Genomic DNA, 14,939 nt, shown 5'->3' with positions numbered 1-14,939 from the left:
CATTTCTCCAAGATTTTGTCCTTTGATTTTTTTATTAGCATTTTATAATTTTCATCATATATTATCTGTACATGTTTTGTTAATTTTTTACCTAAGTATTTCTTTTTTTTAATCTTGGAGCATTTGTAAGTGGTATTGCATTTTTATTTTGGTTTCTATTTGGTCATTGTCAGTGTACAGAAATTCGGCCAATTTTGTATGTTAATCTTGTATTCTATGACGTTAGTCAATGCACTTATTAGTACTAGTTAGTACTAATACTAACTAGTACTAATTTTTCCTTGTAGATTCATTCTTGTAGACAAACATATAATCTGCAAACAGAGTCTTTTTTTTTTTTTTTCCTTTTCCAACCTATGCCCTTTCTTTTTCTTGCCTTTTTGTTGGCTAGAAATATGTTCTGTGTTGGATAAGAGTGGTAATAGTGGACATCCTTGCCTCTTTTCTTAATTTTAGAGGGAAAGCATTCAGGGGTAAGGTCTTTTGCCATTAAGTATGATGTTAGCAGTAGATTTTTTGTATATGATGTTTATGAGGTTGAGGAAGGTCCCCTCTCTTTTTAATGCCCTGAGTTTTTTTTTAATGAATGTTAATATGATCATGTGATTTTTCTTCTTAGTTGTTGGTATGATGGATTACATTGATTTTTGAATGCAGAATCAGCCTTTCACACCTGTAAAAATTCCACTTAGTCATGATATATTATTCCTTTTATTCACTTCTGGATTTGATTGGTAAAATTTAATTCAGGATTTTTTCATCTAAGTTTATGGGAGATACTGGCCTGTAGTTTTCTCTTTTTGTGTGTGTGTGTGTGTGTGTGTGTGTGTGCGCACACATGTGCGTGTGCATGCTGCCTTTGCTTGCTTTTGGTATAAGAATAATAATGGCCTCATAAAGTAAGTTGGGAAGTGTTCCCTTTTCATCCTTTCATGGAGGAAATTGATGTGAATGTTTGGTAAAATTTACCAGTGAAACCATCTGGACCTGGATATTTCTTTTTCAGGATCTATTTTAAATTATAAATTCCATTTCTATAATAGTTATAGGACTATTCAGATTACCTACTTCATCTTGGCTGAGTTTTGGTAGTTTGTGATTTTCAAGGAATTGGTATATTTCTTCTACGTTCTAAGTCAAAGTTATGAGTGTAAAGTTATATGTGGTGTTCTTATTATCATTATGATGGATTATCTATATATAATTATATATGTATATAAAGGATATACATGTCCTTATAATCCTTCAAAAAATTTTTTTTCTTTGAGACTTGTAATTTCACCCATAGATTATTTAGAAGTGTGCTATTTGGAGGTGTTTGGAGATTTTCTTGTTGTCTTTCTTTTATAATTAGATTTTATTATGGTCTCATGTGAAAATTAGAGGGAGCTGTCTACAGGAGTCTTCCCTCACTTCTGACATCAATTGCAATTTCAGTGGTTTCTGAGACCACCCTTATGTTTGATAATTCACTAAAAGGACTCATAGAACTCACTGAAAGCTATCATCCTCACAGTTATAGTTTATTACAGCAAAAGGATACAGATTAAAGTTAGCCAAAGGAAGAAGTACATAGGGCAGAGCCTAGGAGAGTGCCAAGTGTGGAGCTACCCATTGTCCTCTCCCAGTGGAGTCATGGACAGTGCTAACTTTTCCCATCAACTGTGTGTAACAATATGCATTTGGGCATATTGCCAAATAGAGAAACTCACCTGAGCCTTACTGTCCAGAATTTGTATTGGGGCTCCTTGTTGGCTACCCATGTGCCTGACCTTTAGTTTCCAGCCCCTCAGGAGGTAAAGCTGATACCTTTAGTCTCCATTCCTTTTGGAGGAAAATTGTTGCCACATATCTCAAACCTTCCATTATAACCTTGTATCTCTTTTCCTCTTTATTTTTCTATAGCATTTTTTTGCCATCTGACTTACTAATTCATTTACTAATCATTTATTAGATGTTATCCCAGTAGAATGTAACTCTGTAAGGGGATGCATTTGTTTGTAATGATATTTCCCTTTTCATTCCTAAGATTGGTTATTTGTACCTTTTCTCTCTTTTATGAAATAAAAATTTATTTTGGATTAATTTTAAACTTATGGAAGAGGTGCGAAATAACCTAAAAAAATCTCCCATATGCTGTTCACCTAGATTTTGCCATATTTTCCTTATTATTTCATTTAAGTCTCTTTACCCTAAATAGTTATCTTCCCTAAGAGCAAGGATATTCTCTTACGTTTCATAAATTCAGGAAATTTTACATTTATCCAAATCTATTATGTCATTTATTGTCTGTATTATATTCCACTAATTTTCCAAATATTGTCCTTTTCACTTGACTCAGGATCTCACATTACATTTCTCTTTACTTCAATCTGAAAAGTTCCTCAGCCTTTCTTTGGATTTTATGGCTGGTATTTTTGAAGGATACTGGCCACTTTTATAGAATGTCCTTCAATTAGAGTATATTTGTAGGTTCTTCCAGATTAAACTCAGGCTATACATTTTTAGTAGGATTATTGCATTGGTGACCTATCTTTCTCAGTGTATTATTTACGGAGGCACATAATGTCATTCTGTCCCATTATTAGTGTTGTTACCTTTGATCACTTGGTTTGGGTGGTGTTTGCCAGGTTACGCCATTGTATTTTTTTTCTTTGTAATTAACATTTAATCTGTAAGGTAGTCTATTTTTCTTGGCCAGTCTTGCCAGAAATCCTATTATATATTTGTTTCTGTTTTATTTATTCTGCCTATCTTTGTTTTTTACTTTATTCTACTTTTTGAGGTCTCAGTTTGCTATTCTTCTTCTAACTTCTTGAAATAAATGTTTAGGTGATTCACTTTAAGAATTTATTTTTTCTATTTGCATTTAAGGCCATAGATTTTCCTCTAAATGTGGCTTTAGTTGCATCCTACACGTTTTGGTAAGAGGGGTAGAGAGAGCCCAGGGGATATAGGACCTTATAGAGCATTATAAGAATCTTTTTTTCCTAAATGTGATGGGAAACTATTAGAGGCATTTGAGAGCAAAAGTTATGTGTTGTCACTAAGATATGACGTGTTTAGTGGAACAAGAAAGAGAGCAGGAGACCAATTTGAGAGTTACTGCAGTAGTATAACAATGGTAGCTTAGACTGTAATAGAAGTGGTGCTGATAAATGATTATGTCATTATATATATATTAAAGAACAAGTTGACCATGCTTGCTAATAGACTGTAAGTTGAGTAAGAAGAAAAAAACTAGGCTTTTGGCTTAACTTATTGGTAAAAGATGGTTGCATTTACTGAGATGGGTTAAGCTGGAGTATGAATGAATCTAAAAAAGGGATTTGAAAGTTCTCTTCGGACATGTTATGGTTGAGGTACTTATCATATATTTACATGAAGATTTCAACTAGGCAATTAGGTGATAAATATGGAGCTTAGGGGTAAGATAAAAGCTAGAAGTATAGACATCAAAGGACACAATAAAGTGAAAATGCAACCTATGGAATAGGAAAAAATATTTTGTAAGTCACGTATCTGACAAGGGGTTAATATCTCCTACCAAAAACAAACCAACTCAGTTTTAAAAATGAGAAAAGGATTTGAATAGATATTTCTTCAAAAAAGATATGTAAATGACCAGCAAACACATGAAACTATGCTCAACATCACTAGCCACTGGGGAAATGCAAATCCAAACCACAGTGAAATATCACCTCACACCCATTAGGATGGTTACAGTCAAAAAACAAGTATAATAAGTATTGGTGAGGCAGTGGAGAAACTGAAACCCTTGTGCTGGTGGGAGTGTAACATGGTTCAGCCACTGTGGGAAAAGAGTATGGTGGTTCCTCAAAAAATTATAACTAGAATTACCAACTTAAACTTAAACAGATACTTGTACACACATGTTCTTAGCAGCATTATGTACAGTAGCCAAAAGGTGGAAGCAATCTAGGTTTCATCAACAAACAAATGGAGAAACAAAATGTGGTGTGGTGGTCGTGTGTGTGTGTGTGTGTGTGTGTGTATGTAATCCTGACACACGCTGCAACATGAATGAACCTTGAGGACATTATGCTAAGTGAAATAAGTCAGTCACATTCAGAAAAACAACAACAAATACTGTATGACTCCAGTGATCTGAGGTATCTAGAGTAGTCAAATCCATAGAAACAGAAAGTAGAATGGTGGTTGCCAGGAACTGGAAGAGGGAAGAATAGGGAGTTATTAATGGTACAGAGTTTCAGTTCTGCAAGGTGAAAAAGTTCTGGAGATTGGTTGCACAACAGTGTGCACATTAACACTACTGCACTAAACACTTAAAAGTGGGTAAGATAGTAAATTTTATGTTATGTGTATTTTATCATAATTAAAAAAATTTTTAGAGGTATAAATTTAAGACTTAGCATTGTATTATTGGTATTTAAGCCAGACTGCTATTAAGGGAAAGAGTGTAGATTGAGGGCTGGCCAGAGGCTGAGTTCTGGGACATTCCAACATTTAGAGGTCAGGAAGTGGAGGAGAATTCATTAAGGGGAACTGAATATAAGTAGAGCGGTAGGAGGATAACCAGGAGAATATGGTATACAGGAAGCAAAGGGATTGATCAGTTGTGTCAGATGCTACTAATGAGTCAAATAGAGTGTTGACTGGCATTTGAGCACTGATTTTGGTAAAGTAATTTTGTTAGTTACTTTAGCTAGAAATGTTTCAACAGAGCTATGGGAGTTGAAATATTTATTGGAGTGGATTACAGAGAAAATGACTAACATACAAAGTCATTTGATATAACACAGAGTCAGGGAAAGGATGGTCTTTTCAGTAAGTGGTGCTGATATCTATTGAAAAATAAGAATCTTGATTTCTACCTCACACTAGGTGGATTATAGATCTAAATATGAAAGGTAAAATAGTAAAAGCTTGTGGAAGATTATATGAGTATATTTTTATGAATTTGGGATTAGACTATCTTAAAATTAAGAATTTCTGTTTATCAAAACATAGTATTAAGAGAGTGAAAGGGCCAGCCCCAGAGTGGGAAAAGATACTTGCATTATGTAGTTGGTTATATCCAGAATAAATTAAGAATTCCTACAAATCAAAAAGAAAAATACAACCCAGAAACTACCCAGATGTCCCTCAACTGGAGAATGGATAAACAAAATATGGTTATCTGTACAATAAAATATAACTCAGCCATAAAAAGAAATGAAGTACTGATATGTGCTACAGCATCACTGAACCTTGAAAACATACTGAGTGAGAACAGACACAAAAGGTCACATTGTATGATTTCGTGCTTATGAAATTTCTTGACAAATTCAGAGACATAAAGCAGATTGATGCTTGCTGGGGGTGGGGCGGGGAGGAGAATAGAACATGATCATGGGTGTGAGGTTTCTTTCTGGCATGATGAAAATATTCTGGAATTAGGGATCGGATGGTTGCACAACAGTGGGAATACACTATAAGTTACTGAATTGTATGCTTCAAAATGGTTAAAATGGTGGATTTTGTATGTATTTTATTGCCCAAAAAATTAATAAAAATGGACGAAACACCTGCATAGGCAATTTATTAAAGAAGATATCCAGTTGGCCAATAAACATATGGCAAAGTATTCAGCCTGAAAATTTACAAATTAAACCACAATCCAATATCACAACACATCTGCCAGGATGCTTAGAAGAAGATTGACAATTACAAGTGTTGCTGAGGATATGAAGAACAGGAACTCTTTTAGAGTTTGATGGAATTGTAAATTAGAAAACTGTTGCATAGTGTCAACTGAAGCTGAACAAATGCATATCATCTGATTTCACACCTAGAAGAAAGGAGTCCTGTTTCCACCAAAAGAAATGTGCATGGATGTTGATAGCAGTACTAACCATAATAGCCAACAACTGGAAACAACCCAAATGATCATCATTGGGAAAATGGAAAAATAAATTGCGTTAGCATAGAATGCTTTATGTAGCTGTTGGTCTCAAACAGTTCAATGGAAGGCTGTATTAGTTTGGATATAGTTTTGGCTGTATGTGACAGAGACCCCCAAATAATTGTAGTTTAAACTATATAGAGGGTTAATTTTCTCTTTCATTAAAGTCCAGGCTGGAGTGGCAACTCTGTTCTGCAAAATCATCTGTGACAGACATGACATCAAATGTACATTGCAGCTGGCTTTGCTGAGGAGTCAGAAGAATAACAGATATAGGGTGTGGGCAAGCTTACTCTTAAAGTTCTCAGGACTTCCCTGGTGGTGCAGTGGTTAAGAATCCGCCTGCCAATGCAGGGTACACGGGTTCGATCCCTGGTCTGGGAAGATCCCACATGCCGCAGAGCAGCTAAGCCCGTGCGCCACAGCTACTGAGCCTGTGCTCTAGACCCCGTGAGCCACAACTGCTGAGCCCGCATTCCACAACTGCTGAAGCCCACACACCTAGAGCCTGTGCTCTGCAACAAGAGAAGCCACCGAAATGAGAAGTCTGTGCACTGCAACAAAGAGTAGCCCCCGCTCACCACAACTAGAGAAAGCCCATGGCAGTAACGAAGGCCAAGGCAGCCAAAAATAAAGAAATAAATTTTTTTAAAAATTAAAAAACTTCTCAGATGCTACTACATAATACTTCTGCATTCCTTTAGGCAGAATCCAGTTACATGGCATATTCTGCTGCAAAGGGTCCTGGGAAGTGCAATGTTTATATTGGGCAGCCTGTTCTCAACTAAAAACCAAGGGTTCAATCAGTGTACAAAAGGGGAATAATAGATGTTTGGGGACAACTAGCAGATATCACATAATCCTTTGGCCTGGTGGAGAGTGTTAAAATATACAGACTCGTAGACTCTGATTCAGGTGATCTAGAATGTTTTGTAAACATCCATAATTGCAACAAATTCCCAAGGTGATTCTGATGTGGATCAAAATTTCAGAACCACTGACTTGACTTGTTAATTAACGCCCTCACTTTTCTTTCATGAGCTTTCATTTCTTTGCATTCTCCTTACTCTATTTTCATTCAATTGCATGATGGTATTTAAGAGCTCCCCAAGCCTTTCATTTCTTATGTGAATTATTTTCAATTCTCTCTCTTTTCTACCAGAGGTATTTCAATTCTCTTGTAACACAAAACTAGCAATTAAAATGTGTTTCTTATCTTTCAGACTTGGTGTCCAAGTGTGAGGCCAAGAAGTTATCTCCAAAAAGAAACATTTATGAGACAGAATCATCCCAATGGGCTATCATGGAACCATTTAAAAGCCATAGTCCTGAGAAATCCATTTTCAGAGATATTTGGGCATGCGAAAGTCAGTTTGAGAGACAACAGGGAAAGCAGAAGGGCTATTTCAGGCAGTTTATTATCAACCATGAACACATGCCCATTTTTAGCCAACATATTTTGTTCACTCAGGAATTTTATAATAGACAGAAAATCTTTGAATGTAAAGAATGTAGAAAAAACTTCAGTTACAATTTATTCTTTAGTCATCACAAAACTCATTCTAAAGAAAAACTTTCTGAATGTAAGGTATGTGCAGAAACTGTTGATACATCATACCTTACTAAACAACAGAGAATTCAAAATAGTAACAAGTGCAATGAATGTAAGGAATGTTGGAAGGCCTTTATTCATTGCTCACAACTTAAACAACATTTGAGAATTCATAAAGGTGAAAAACACTATGAATGTAAAGAATGTGGCAAGGCCTTTTATTATGGCTCAGAACTTATTCTACATCAGAGAATTCACACTGGTGAGAAACCCAATGAATGTAAGGAATGTGGGAAGGCCTTTATGCAGCTATCACAATTTACTCAACATCAGAGACTTCATACTGGTGAAAAACCCTATGAATATAAGCAATGTGGGAAGGCTTTTATTTGTGGCTTTCAATTTACTGAACATCTGCACCTCCATACTGGTGAGAAACCCTTTGAATATAAAGAATGTGGAAAGACTTTCAGGCATCAATCATCCCCTACCATAAGTCAGAGACTTCATAGTCATGAGAAACCCTGTGAGTGTAAAGAATGTGGGAAGACCTTTAATTATGGCTCAGAACTTATTCTACATCAGAGAATTCACACTGGTGAGAAACCTTATGAATGTAAGGAATGTGGGAAGGCATTTAGGCAGCGATCACAGCTTACTCAACATCAGAGACTTCATACTGGTGAAAAACCCTATGAATGTAAGCAATGTGGGAAGGCTTTTATTCGTGGCTTTCAACTTACTGAACATCTGCGACTCCATACTGGTGAGAAACCCTATGAATGTAAAGAATGTAGAAAGACTTTCAGACATCGATCACACCTTACAATACACCAGAGAATTCACACTGGTGAGAAACCCTATGAATGTAGAGAATGTGGAAAGGCCTTTAGCTATCACTCAAGCTTCTCTCACCATCAGAAAATTCATTCCGGCAAAAAACCTTATGAATGTAGTGAATGTGGGAAGGCCTTTTGTGATGGCTTACAACTTACTGTACATCGGAGGATTCATACTGGTGAGAAACCCTATGAGTGTAAGGAATGTGGGAAGGCTTTTAGGCAGTGCTCACACCTCAAAAGACATCAGAGAATTCACACTGGTGAGAAACCTCATGAATGTATATGTGGTAAGGCCTTTAGACTTCATTCACACCTTATTCAACATCAGAGAATTCATACTGGTGAGAAGCCGTTTGAATGTAAGGAATGTGGAAAGACCTTTAGCTATCATTCAAGCTTCTCACACCATCAGAGAATTCATTCTGGGAAGAAACCATATGAATGTGGGAAGGCCATTAACCATGGCTTACAATTTAATGTACATCAGACACTTCATACTGTTGAGACTTCAGTAAGTTTTCCTCTCTCCCCATCCTAAGTCTAGTATCATGAAATTATTTTTGGGGATATACTTTTTTCTTCTTTAAGGAAAATGTTGGTAAAATACTGGGTTTCATTAGTATTGATTTATTTTAGTAATCTTTGAACTCTTTTTTTTTTCAAGTGGGAAAATGGAAAAGTTATTAAAAGGAAAAAATTGCTCTGGTATCAGTGCTATTTCTGAATTATTGTAATGATCAATACTGGAAATAAATTTTATAAAACTATTTGTTTTCACTGAAACCAGTGAAGTGGGGCAGAAATAAAATGAAAACAATTTCTTCCCCTCCCACAAATCCCTGAAATAACCAATATGTATGTGTGTTGCTTCTTTCTTCGTGCTCGAACATATCTGCACATATGAAGGGTTTATTGGATGTCTGTGAAAGGATTTACCCCCTATAGTGACATATTTCGTGGCATTTTGCCCTTTACACTTAAATAATCGTGGACATTTTCCCAGGCCAATACTGTAGATCTGACTCATTCTTTCTAAAGTTTCAGAATATTTCTACTATGGGATGTATGCCAGTATTTTGAGCCATTCCCTACTGTAGACATTCAAATTGTTTCTACTTCTTTTTCACCAGAAATGATCGTGCAATAAACATTCTTAGATTGTCATTCTTATGTTTCTATTGGTAGATTCCCAACCATGAAAGTGTGTGTCTGTTCTGTTGTTACATTAATTTTGTAGTTTAAAAAAATGGGAAATAAAAGCAGATACTATAAAAGTTCAAAAATTACCCAAAATAACGTGAAAATAAAATGTTCCCTAATATCTAGTCCTATAACCATCTGCTTTCCCTACACAGGGGTAACTATAGCTGTCACTTCTTTTGTATTCTTCCAGGAATTAAATTTTAAAAATTCTTTGGACAAAAGTGGATTAATCATAATCCATGATTCATGATGTTCTCATCAGTCCACATTTTAGCCTACTTTAATTTTAATGTATTAGAAGGATTTATAAATACTGTACCAACTATTTACTGCCTTTCTGCTCCAAATTCTTCATTGCCTGCTCTGCAATATTGGAACTCTTCTCTCTTGTTTATAACATTATTTATTTGAGTCCTATCTTTTTTGTTTTTTGTTTTTTTGCGGTATGCGGGCCTCTCATTGTTGTGGCCTCTCCCATTGCGGAGCACAGGCTCAGTGGCCAAGGCTCATGGGCCCAGCTGCTCCGCAGCATGTGGGATCTTCCCAGACCTGGGCACGAACCCGTGTCCCCTGCATCAGCAGGCGGACACTCAACCACTGCGCCACCAGGGAAGCCCTATCTTTCTTTTTTTACTTGATTAGACTAGCTAAAAGTTTTTCAACTTCATCTTTTCAAAGGACCAACTCAGTTTTATTGATCTTTTCTATTGTCTTTCTAGTCTTTATTTCATTTATATCTGCTCTAATGTTATCTTTTTTCCACCTCCAGATTTTGGCCTTAATTCTTCTTTTTTCTAGTTTCTTAAGGCATAAAGTTAGGTAGTTTACTTAAGATCTTTCTTTTTTTAAAAAAAATATAGGCTTTTATCTCTATAAACTTCCCTCTTGAAACTGCATTTGCTTTAGCCCATCTGCTTTTGTATGTTTTGCTTCTATTTTCATTTTTCTCAAGATACTTTTCGATTTCCCTTTTGATTTCTGATCCATTGCTTGTTAAAGAGTGTGTTTAATTTTCATGTATTTGTGAATTTTCCAATTTTCCTCCTGTTAATGATTTTTATTTTCATAATATTGTGGTCAAAAGGATACTTGATATGATTTCAGTCTTCTTAAATGTGTTAAGACTTGTGCCATAACATATGATCTATCCTGGAGAATGTTCCGTGTGTGCTTGAGAAAAAATATGTATTCTGCTGCTGTTGGATGGAATGTTCTATGTATGTCCATTATATTCATTTGTTCTGTAGTGTTTTCTGTCTGGATGAACTATCCATTGTCGATAATGGGGTATTGAAGTTCCCTACTAATACTGTATTACTGTTTATTTCTCCGTTCAGTTCTGTTAATATTTGCCTTATATATTTAAGTGCCCATATGTTTGGTGCATATATATTTACAATTATTATATCTTCTTTGTGAATTGGCCACATCATAATAGTGACCTTTTTTATTCTCTGTGACAGATTCCAACTGAAAGCCTATTTTGTCTGATATAAGTATAGCCATCCCAGCTCTCTTTTGGTTACCATTGCATGGGATATCTCTTTCCATCCTTTCACTTTCAGCCTATGGATATCCTTAAAGTGAGTCTCTTGTTGGTAACAAAAAGTTGGATCTGTTTTTCAGTCCCTTCAACTACGCTACTGATTGATTCAGCTACTCTACTATCTTTGGATTAAATAATTTATTTCATTTACATTTAAAGTAATTATTGATAGGTAAGGTCTTTTTATTGACATTTTGTTCATTGTTTTCGTTTTTTGTGTGTCCCTTTTTTCCTTTCTTTGCTATCTTCCTTTATAATTTGATGCTTTTTTTTTTTTTTTTTTTTTTTTTTTTTTTTTTTTTTTTTATGCGTTACGCGGGCCTCTCACTGCTGTGGCCCCTCCCGTTGCGGAGGACAGGCTCCGGACGCGCAGGCCCAGCGGCCATGGCTCACGGGCCCAGCCGCTCCGCGGCATGTGGGATCCTCCCAGACCGGGGCACGAACCCGTGTCCCCTGCATCGGCAGGCAGACTCTCAACCACTGCGCCACCAGGGAAGCCCCGATGCTTTTTTTTTATAGTGCAATGCACTGATCCCTTTCTCTATCTTTTGTTTATCTACTGCACATTTTTTCTTTGTGGTTACCATGAGGCTTACATAAAAAAACATCTTATAACTTTATTTCAAGCTAAGAACTTAACTTTGACCACATACAAAATCTCTATGATTTAACTTCTCCTCCCCCCACCTTTAATGTTAATTGATATCACACTTTACATCTCTTTATTTCGTGTATCAATAATAAATTGTAGTTACAGTTATTTTTAATACTTTGTCCTTTAATCTTTATACTAAAGTTCTGTTATTAACATGCCACTGTACTATAGTAGAGTATTCTGACTTTACTTTTACCACTGAGTTTTATACTTTCATATGTTTTCAAGTTGTTACTTAGCATCTTTTCATTTCAACTTGAAGAACTCCCTTTAGCATTTCTTGTAAGGTGGTCCAGTGGTAAACTCCCTCCTTGTTTGTATGGGAATTTTTTTTTCCTCTTCATTTCTGAATGACAGCTTTGCCAGGTGTAGTTTTCTTGGTTGGCAGTGTCTTTCCTTTCAGCACTTTGAAGATATCATGCCACTCTCTCTTGGCTTGCAAGGTTTCTGCCGAGACATCTGTTAATAGTCTTAGGGGGGTGCCCTTGGATGTGACAATTTGCTTTTCTTTTTTTTTTTGACAATTTGCTTTTCTATTGCTGCTTTCAAAATTCTCTTTGTCTTCAACTCTTGACACTTTTATTATAATTATTTGGAGTTATTTAGGCTGCATGGATATGGGTGTTCATTTCCCTCTCCAGATTAGGGACATTTTCTATTCATATATATATATATGTATATATATATTTTTTATTTTGTGGTACGCAGGCCTCTCACTGTTGTGGCCTCTCCCGTTGCAGAGCACAGGCTCCAGACGTGCAGGCTCAGTGGCCATGGCTCACGGGCCCAGCCGCTCTGTGGCATGTGGGATCTTCCCAGACCAGGGCACGAACCTGTGTCCCCTGCATCGGCAGGCGGACTCTCAACCACTGTGCCACCAGGGAAGCCCTATTTTTATATTTTAAATAACCTGTCTTCCCCTTTTTCTTTCTCTGCCTCTTCTGGGGTTCCCATAATGCATATATTGATACCTTGCTGGTACCCCATAATTCCTGTAGACTTTCTTTTGGTCCTCTGGGTGATTTCAAATGAACAGCAAGTCTTAGAACTCACTGATTCTTCTGCTTGATCAAGTCTCCTACTGAAGTGCTGGCATTTTTAAATGTAGTCATTGTGTCTTTCAAGTATAGAATTTCTATTTGGTTCTTTTTTATGGTTTCTAGCTCTTTGTCCTGTCTCATTTTGTTCTTGTATTGTTTTCCTGATTTTGTTTTGCTTTCTTGTAGCTCACTGAGCTTTAAGATGATTATTTTGAATTCTTTGTCAGGCAGTTTACAGATCTCTATTTCTTTTGGGTTGGTTACTCATGCTTTATTTTGTTACTATGGTGGTGTCATGTTTCCCTGCTTATTTGTGGTCCTTGTGGATTCGCAAACTAGCTGCCCAGAGATTCTGGGTGGATCAGCTGGTGAGGCCCATGGGAAGGCTTGCTCCTGGAGCCTTCAGGCAGGCTGACCTGGTGCTTGGTTTAGCAGGTGAGTGGGCCTGGTACCTGAGACTGCAGGGACAGGCCTGAAACTTGGATCCATGGTGTCTGATCTGGTGCCAGGAGCCACTGGGCTGGGCTTGTTAATTGGGTCTGTGCAGTAGACCTGCCTGTGCCTGTAGGGGCTGGCCTGGTGCTGGGGTTCACTGGACTTGGCCTGGTGACTGGATCTGTGGAGATAGACCTGAAGCCTGGGTCCACAGGAGCTGACCTCTTCCTGTGACAGTGACAGGCCTTGAACCTTAATCTGTGGGGGCTGACCTTGGTGGAGTTGACCTGTTGTCTGGATACATCGGGGTATGCCTGGTCTGAGGCCGTAGGGGCAATCCTCATACTGGAGTCTATTGGGGCAGGCCTGGAGCCTAGGTCCATTGGTGCCAATGTGGTACTTGGGTCTGTAGGGCCAGTGTGGTGCTCGGTTGGGCAGCATGGAGCCTGCTGTCTGCGTCCACAGGGGCAGGCCTGGATTCTGAGTCATGGTTTACCTGTAGGGGCTTCCTGGAGCCTGGATTCACTGGAGGAGGCTGGTGCTTGGGTCTATGGCAAAGTTGGATGCTCACTTCACTCTTCTTCCCCCCATGCAAAGGGTGTATCTCTCCACACTTCATTGCACAGGCTTGGGGAAAGGGTAATGCAGGTAGTATAAAATTGTCCTTTTTATCCTCTTCAACATATCTTTCATTTCTGTGCTCCACTCAAGTGCTGTATTAGATCATGAGAAGGCATTTTCATGTGTGGATGGTTGTTCAGATTGATGTTTCAATGAGAGGACAAGTGCCGGAAACTCTATTCCACCATCTTCCTGGTGTTACTACTCCAGTTCACTATTTTTGGTATGTACACACTTCTATTATTTTTTTTCACATGCATATTTTTATATTTATGACCACAAACAGTATGCAAAACAATTACAACACCTCAAGGAATCCCCTCGTGCATCCCCTTTCTATTCAGTATATTCCCCCACCCCTAATACCTGGCAACCACTGATATATTCTGGGTACCTATATTTTTACCTTTTCCAGAATGTCTTATAAATGGAACCACACAGTATGTAACTTTTTTTTAACATCTTTATTGGAGTATAATTGCTTTACAATGGTGTGTTAGTTTCTGCTTTATAACAAAGTGAATCAGTTATACATATACATATGTCCCCATATCTCTTCACTCTTGCATCTCCCTCCCACCCTCCCTATCCCACCCCTCTAGGTGGTCACAGAGCACCGAACTGCTCTCCCTGTGCTGTGCAGCTGCTTCCCACTAGCTATGTATTTTATGTTTGGTAGTGTATATATGTCCATGCCACTCTCTCACTTTGTCCCAGCTTACCATTCCCCCTCCCCGTAACCTCAAGTCCATTCTCTAGTAGGTCTGTGTCTTTATTCCTGTCTTACCCCTAGGTTCTTCTGACCTTTTTTTTCTTTTTTTAGATTCCATATATATGTGTTAGCATACAGTATTTGTTTTTCTCTTTCTGACTTACTTCACTCTGTATGACAGTTTCTAGGTCCATCCACCTCACTACAAATAACTCGGTTTCATTCCTTTATATGGCTGAGTAATATTCCATTGTATATATGTGCCACATCTTCTTTATCCATTCATCTGTCGATGGACACTTAGGTTGCTTCCATGTCCTAGCTATTGTAAATAGAGCTGCAATGAACATTTTGGTACGTGACTCTTTTTGAATTATGGTTTTCTCAGGGTATATGCCCAGTAGTGG

At 37.4% G+C, this 14,939-nt stretch overlaps 1 protein-coding gene across 7 annotated transcripts in view; it reads left to right on the top strand.

Moving 5' to 3' along the window:
* LOC116744573 (zinc finger protein 461-like) overlaps positions 1–9,172 on the top strand; it is a 38,808-nt gene extending 29,636 nt beyond the window's left edge. For all 7 annotated transcript variants that reach the window (XM_032614511.1, XM_032614513.1, XM_032614516.1 and 4 more), the window contains one exon: positions 7,150–9,172. In XM_032614511.1, coding sequence (XP_032470402.1) covers positions 7,150–8,858 — 1,709 coding nt within the window. In that variant the 3' untranslated portion in view covers positions 8,859–9,172. The remainder of the gene's footprint in view (positions 1–7,149) is intronic.
* Positions 9,173–14,939: the final 5,767 nt, after the last annotated feature.

The sequence above is a fragment of the Phocoena sinus genome, chromosome 19, assembly GCF_008692025.1.
Source record: "Phocoena sinus isolate mPhoSin1 chromosome 19, mPhoSin1.pri, whole genome shotgun sequence".
NCBI classification, from domain to species: Eukaryota; Metazoa; Chordata; class Mammalia; order Artiodactyla; family Phocoenidae; genus Phocoena; species Phocoena sinus.
Note: the sequence above shows the minus strand (reverse complement) of the source record. Positions and strands in the feature narration are given on the sequence as shown.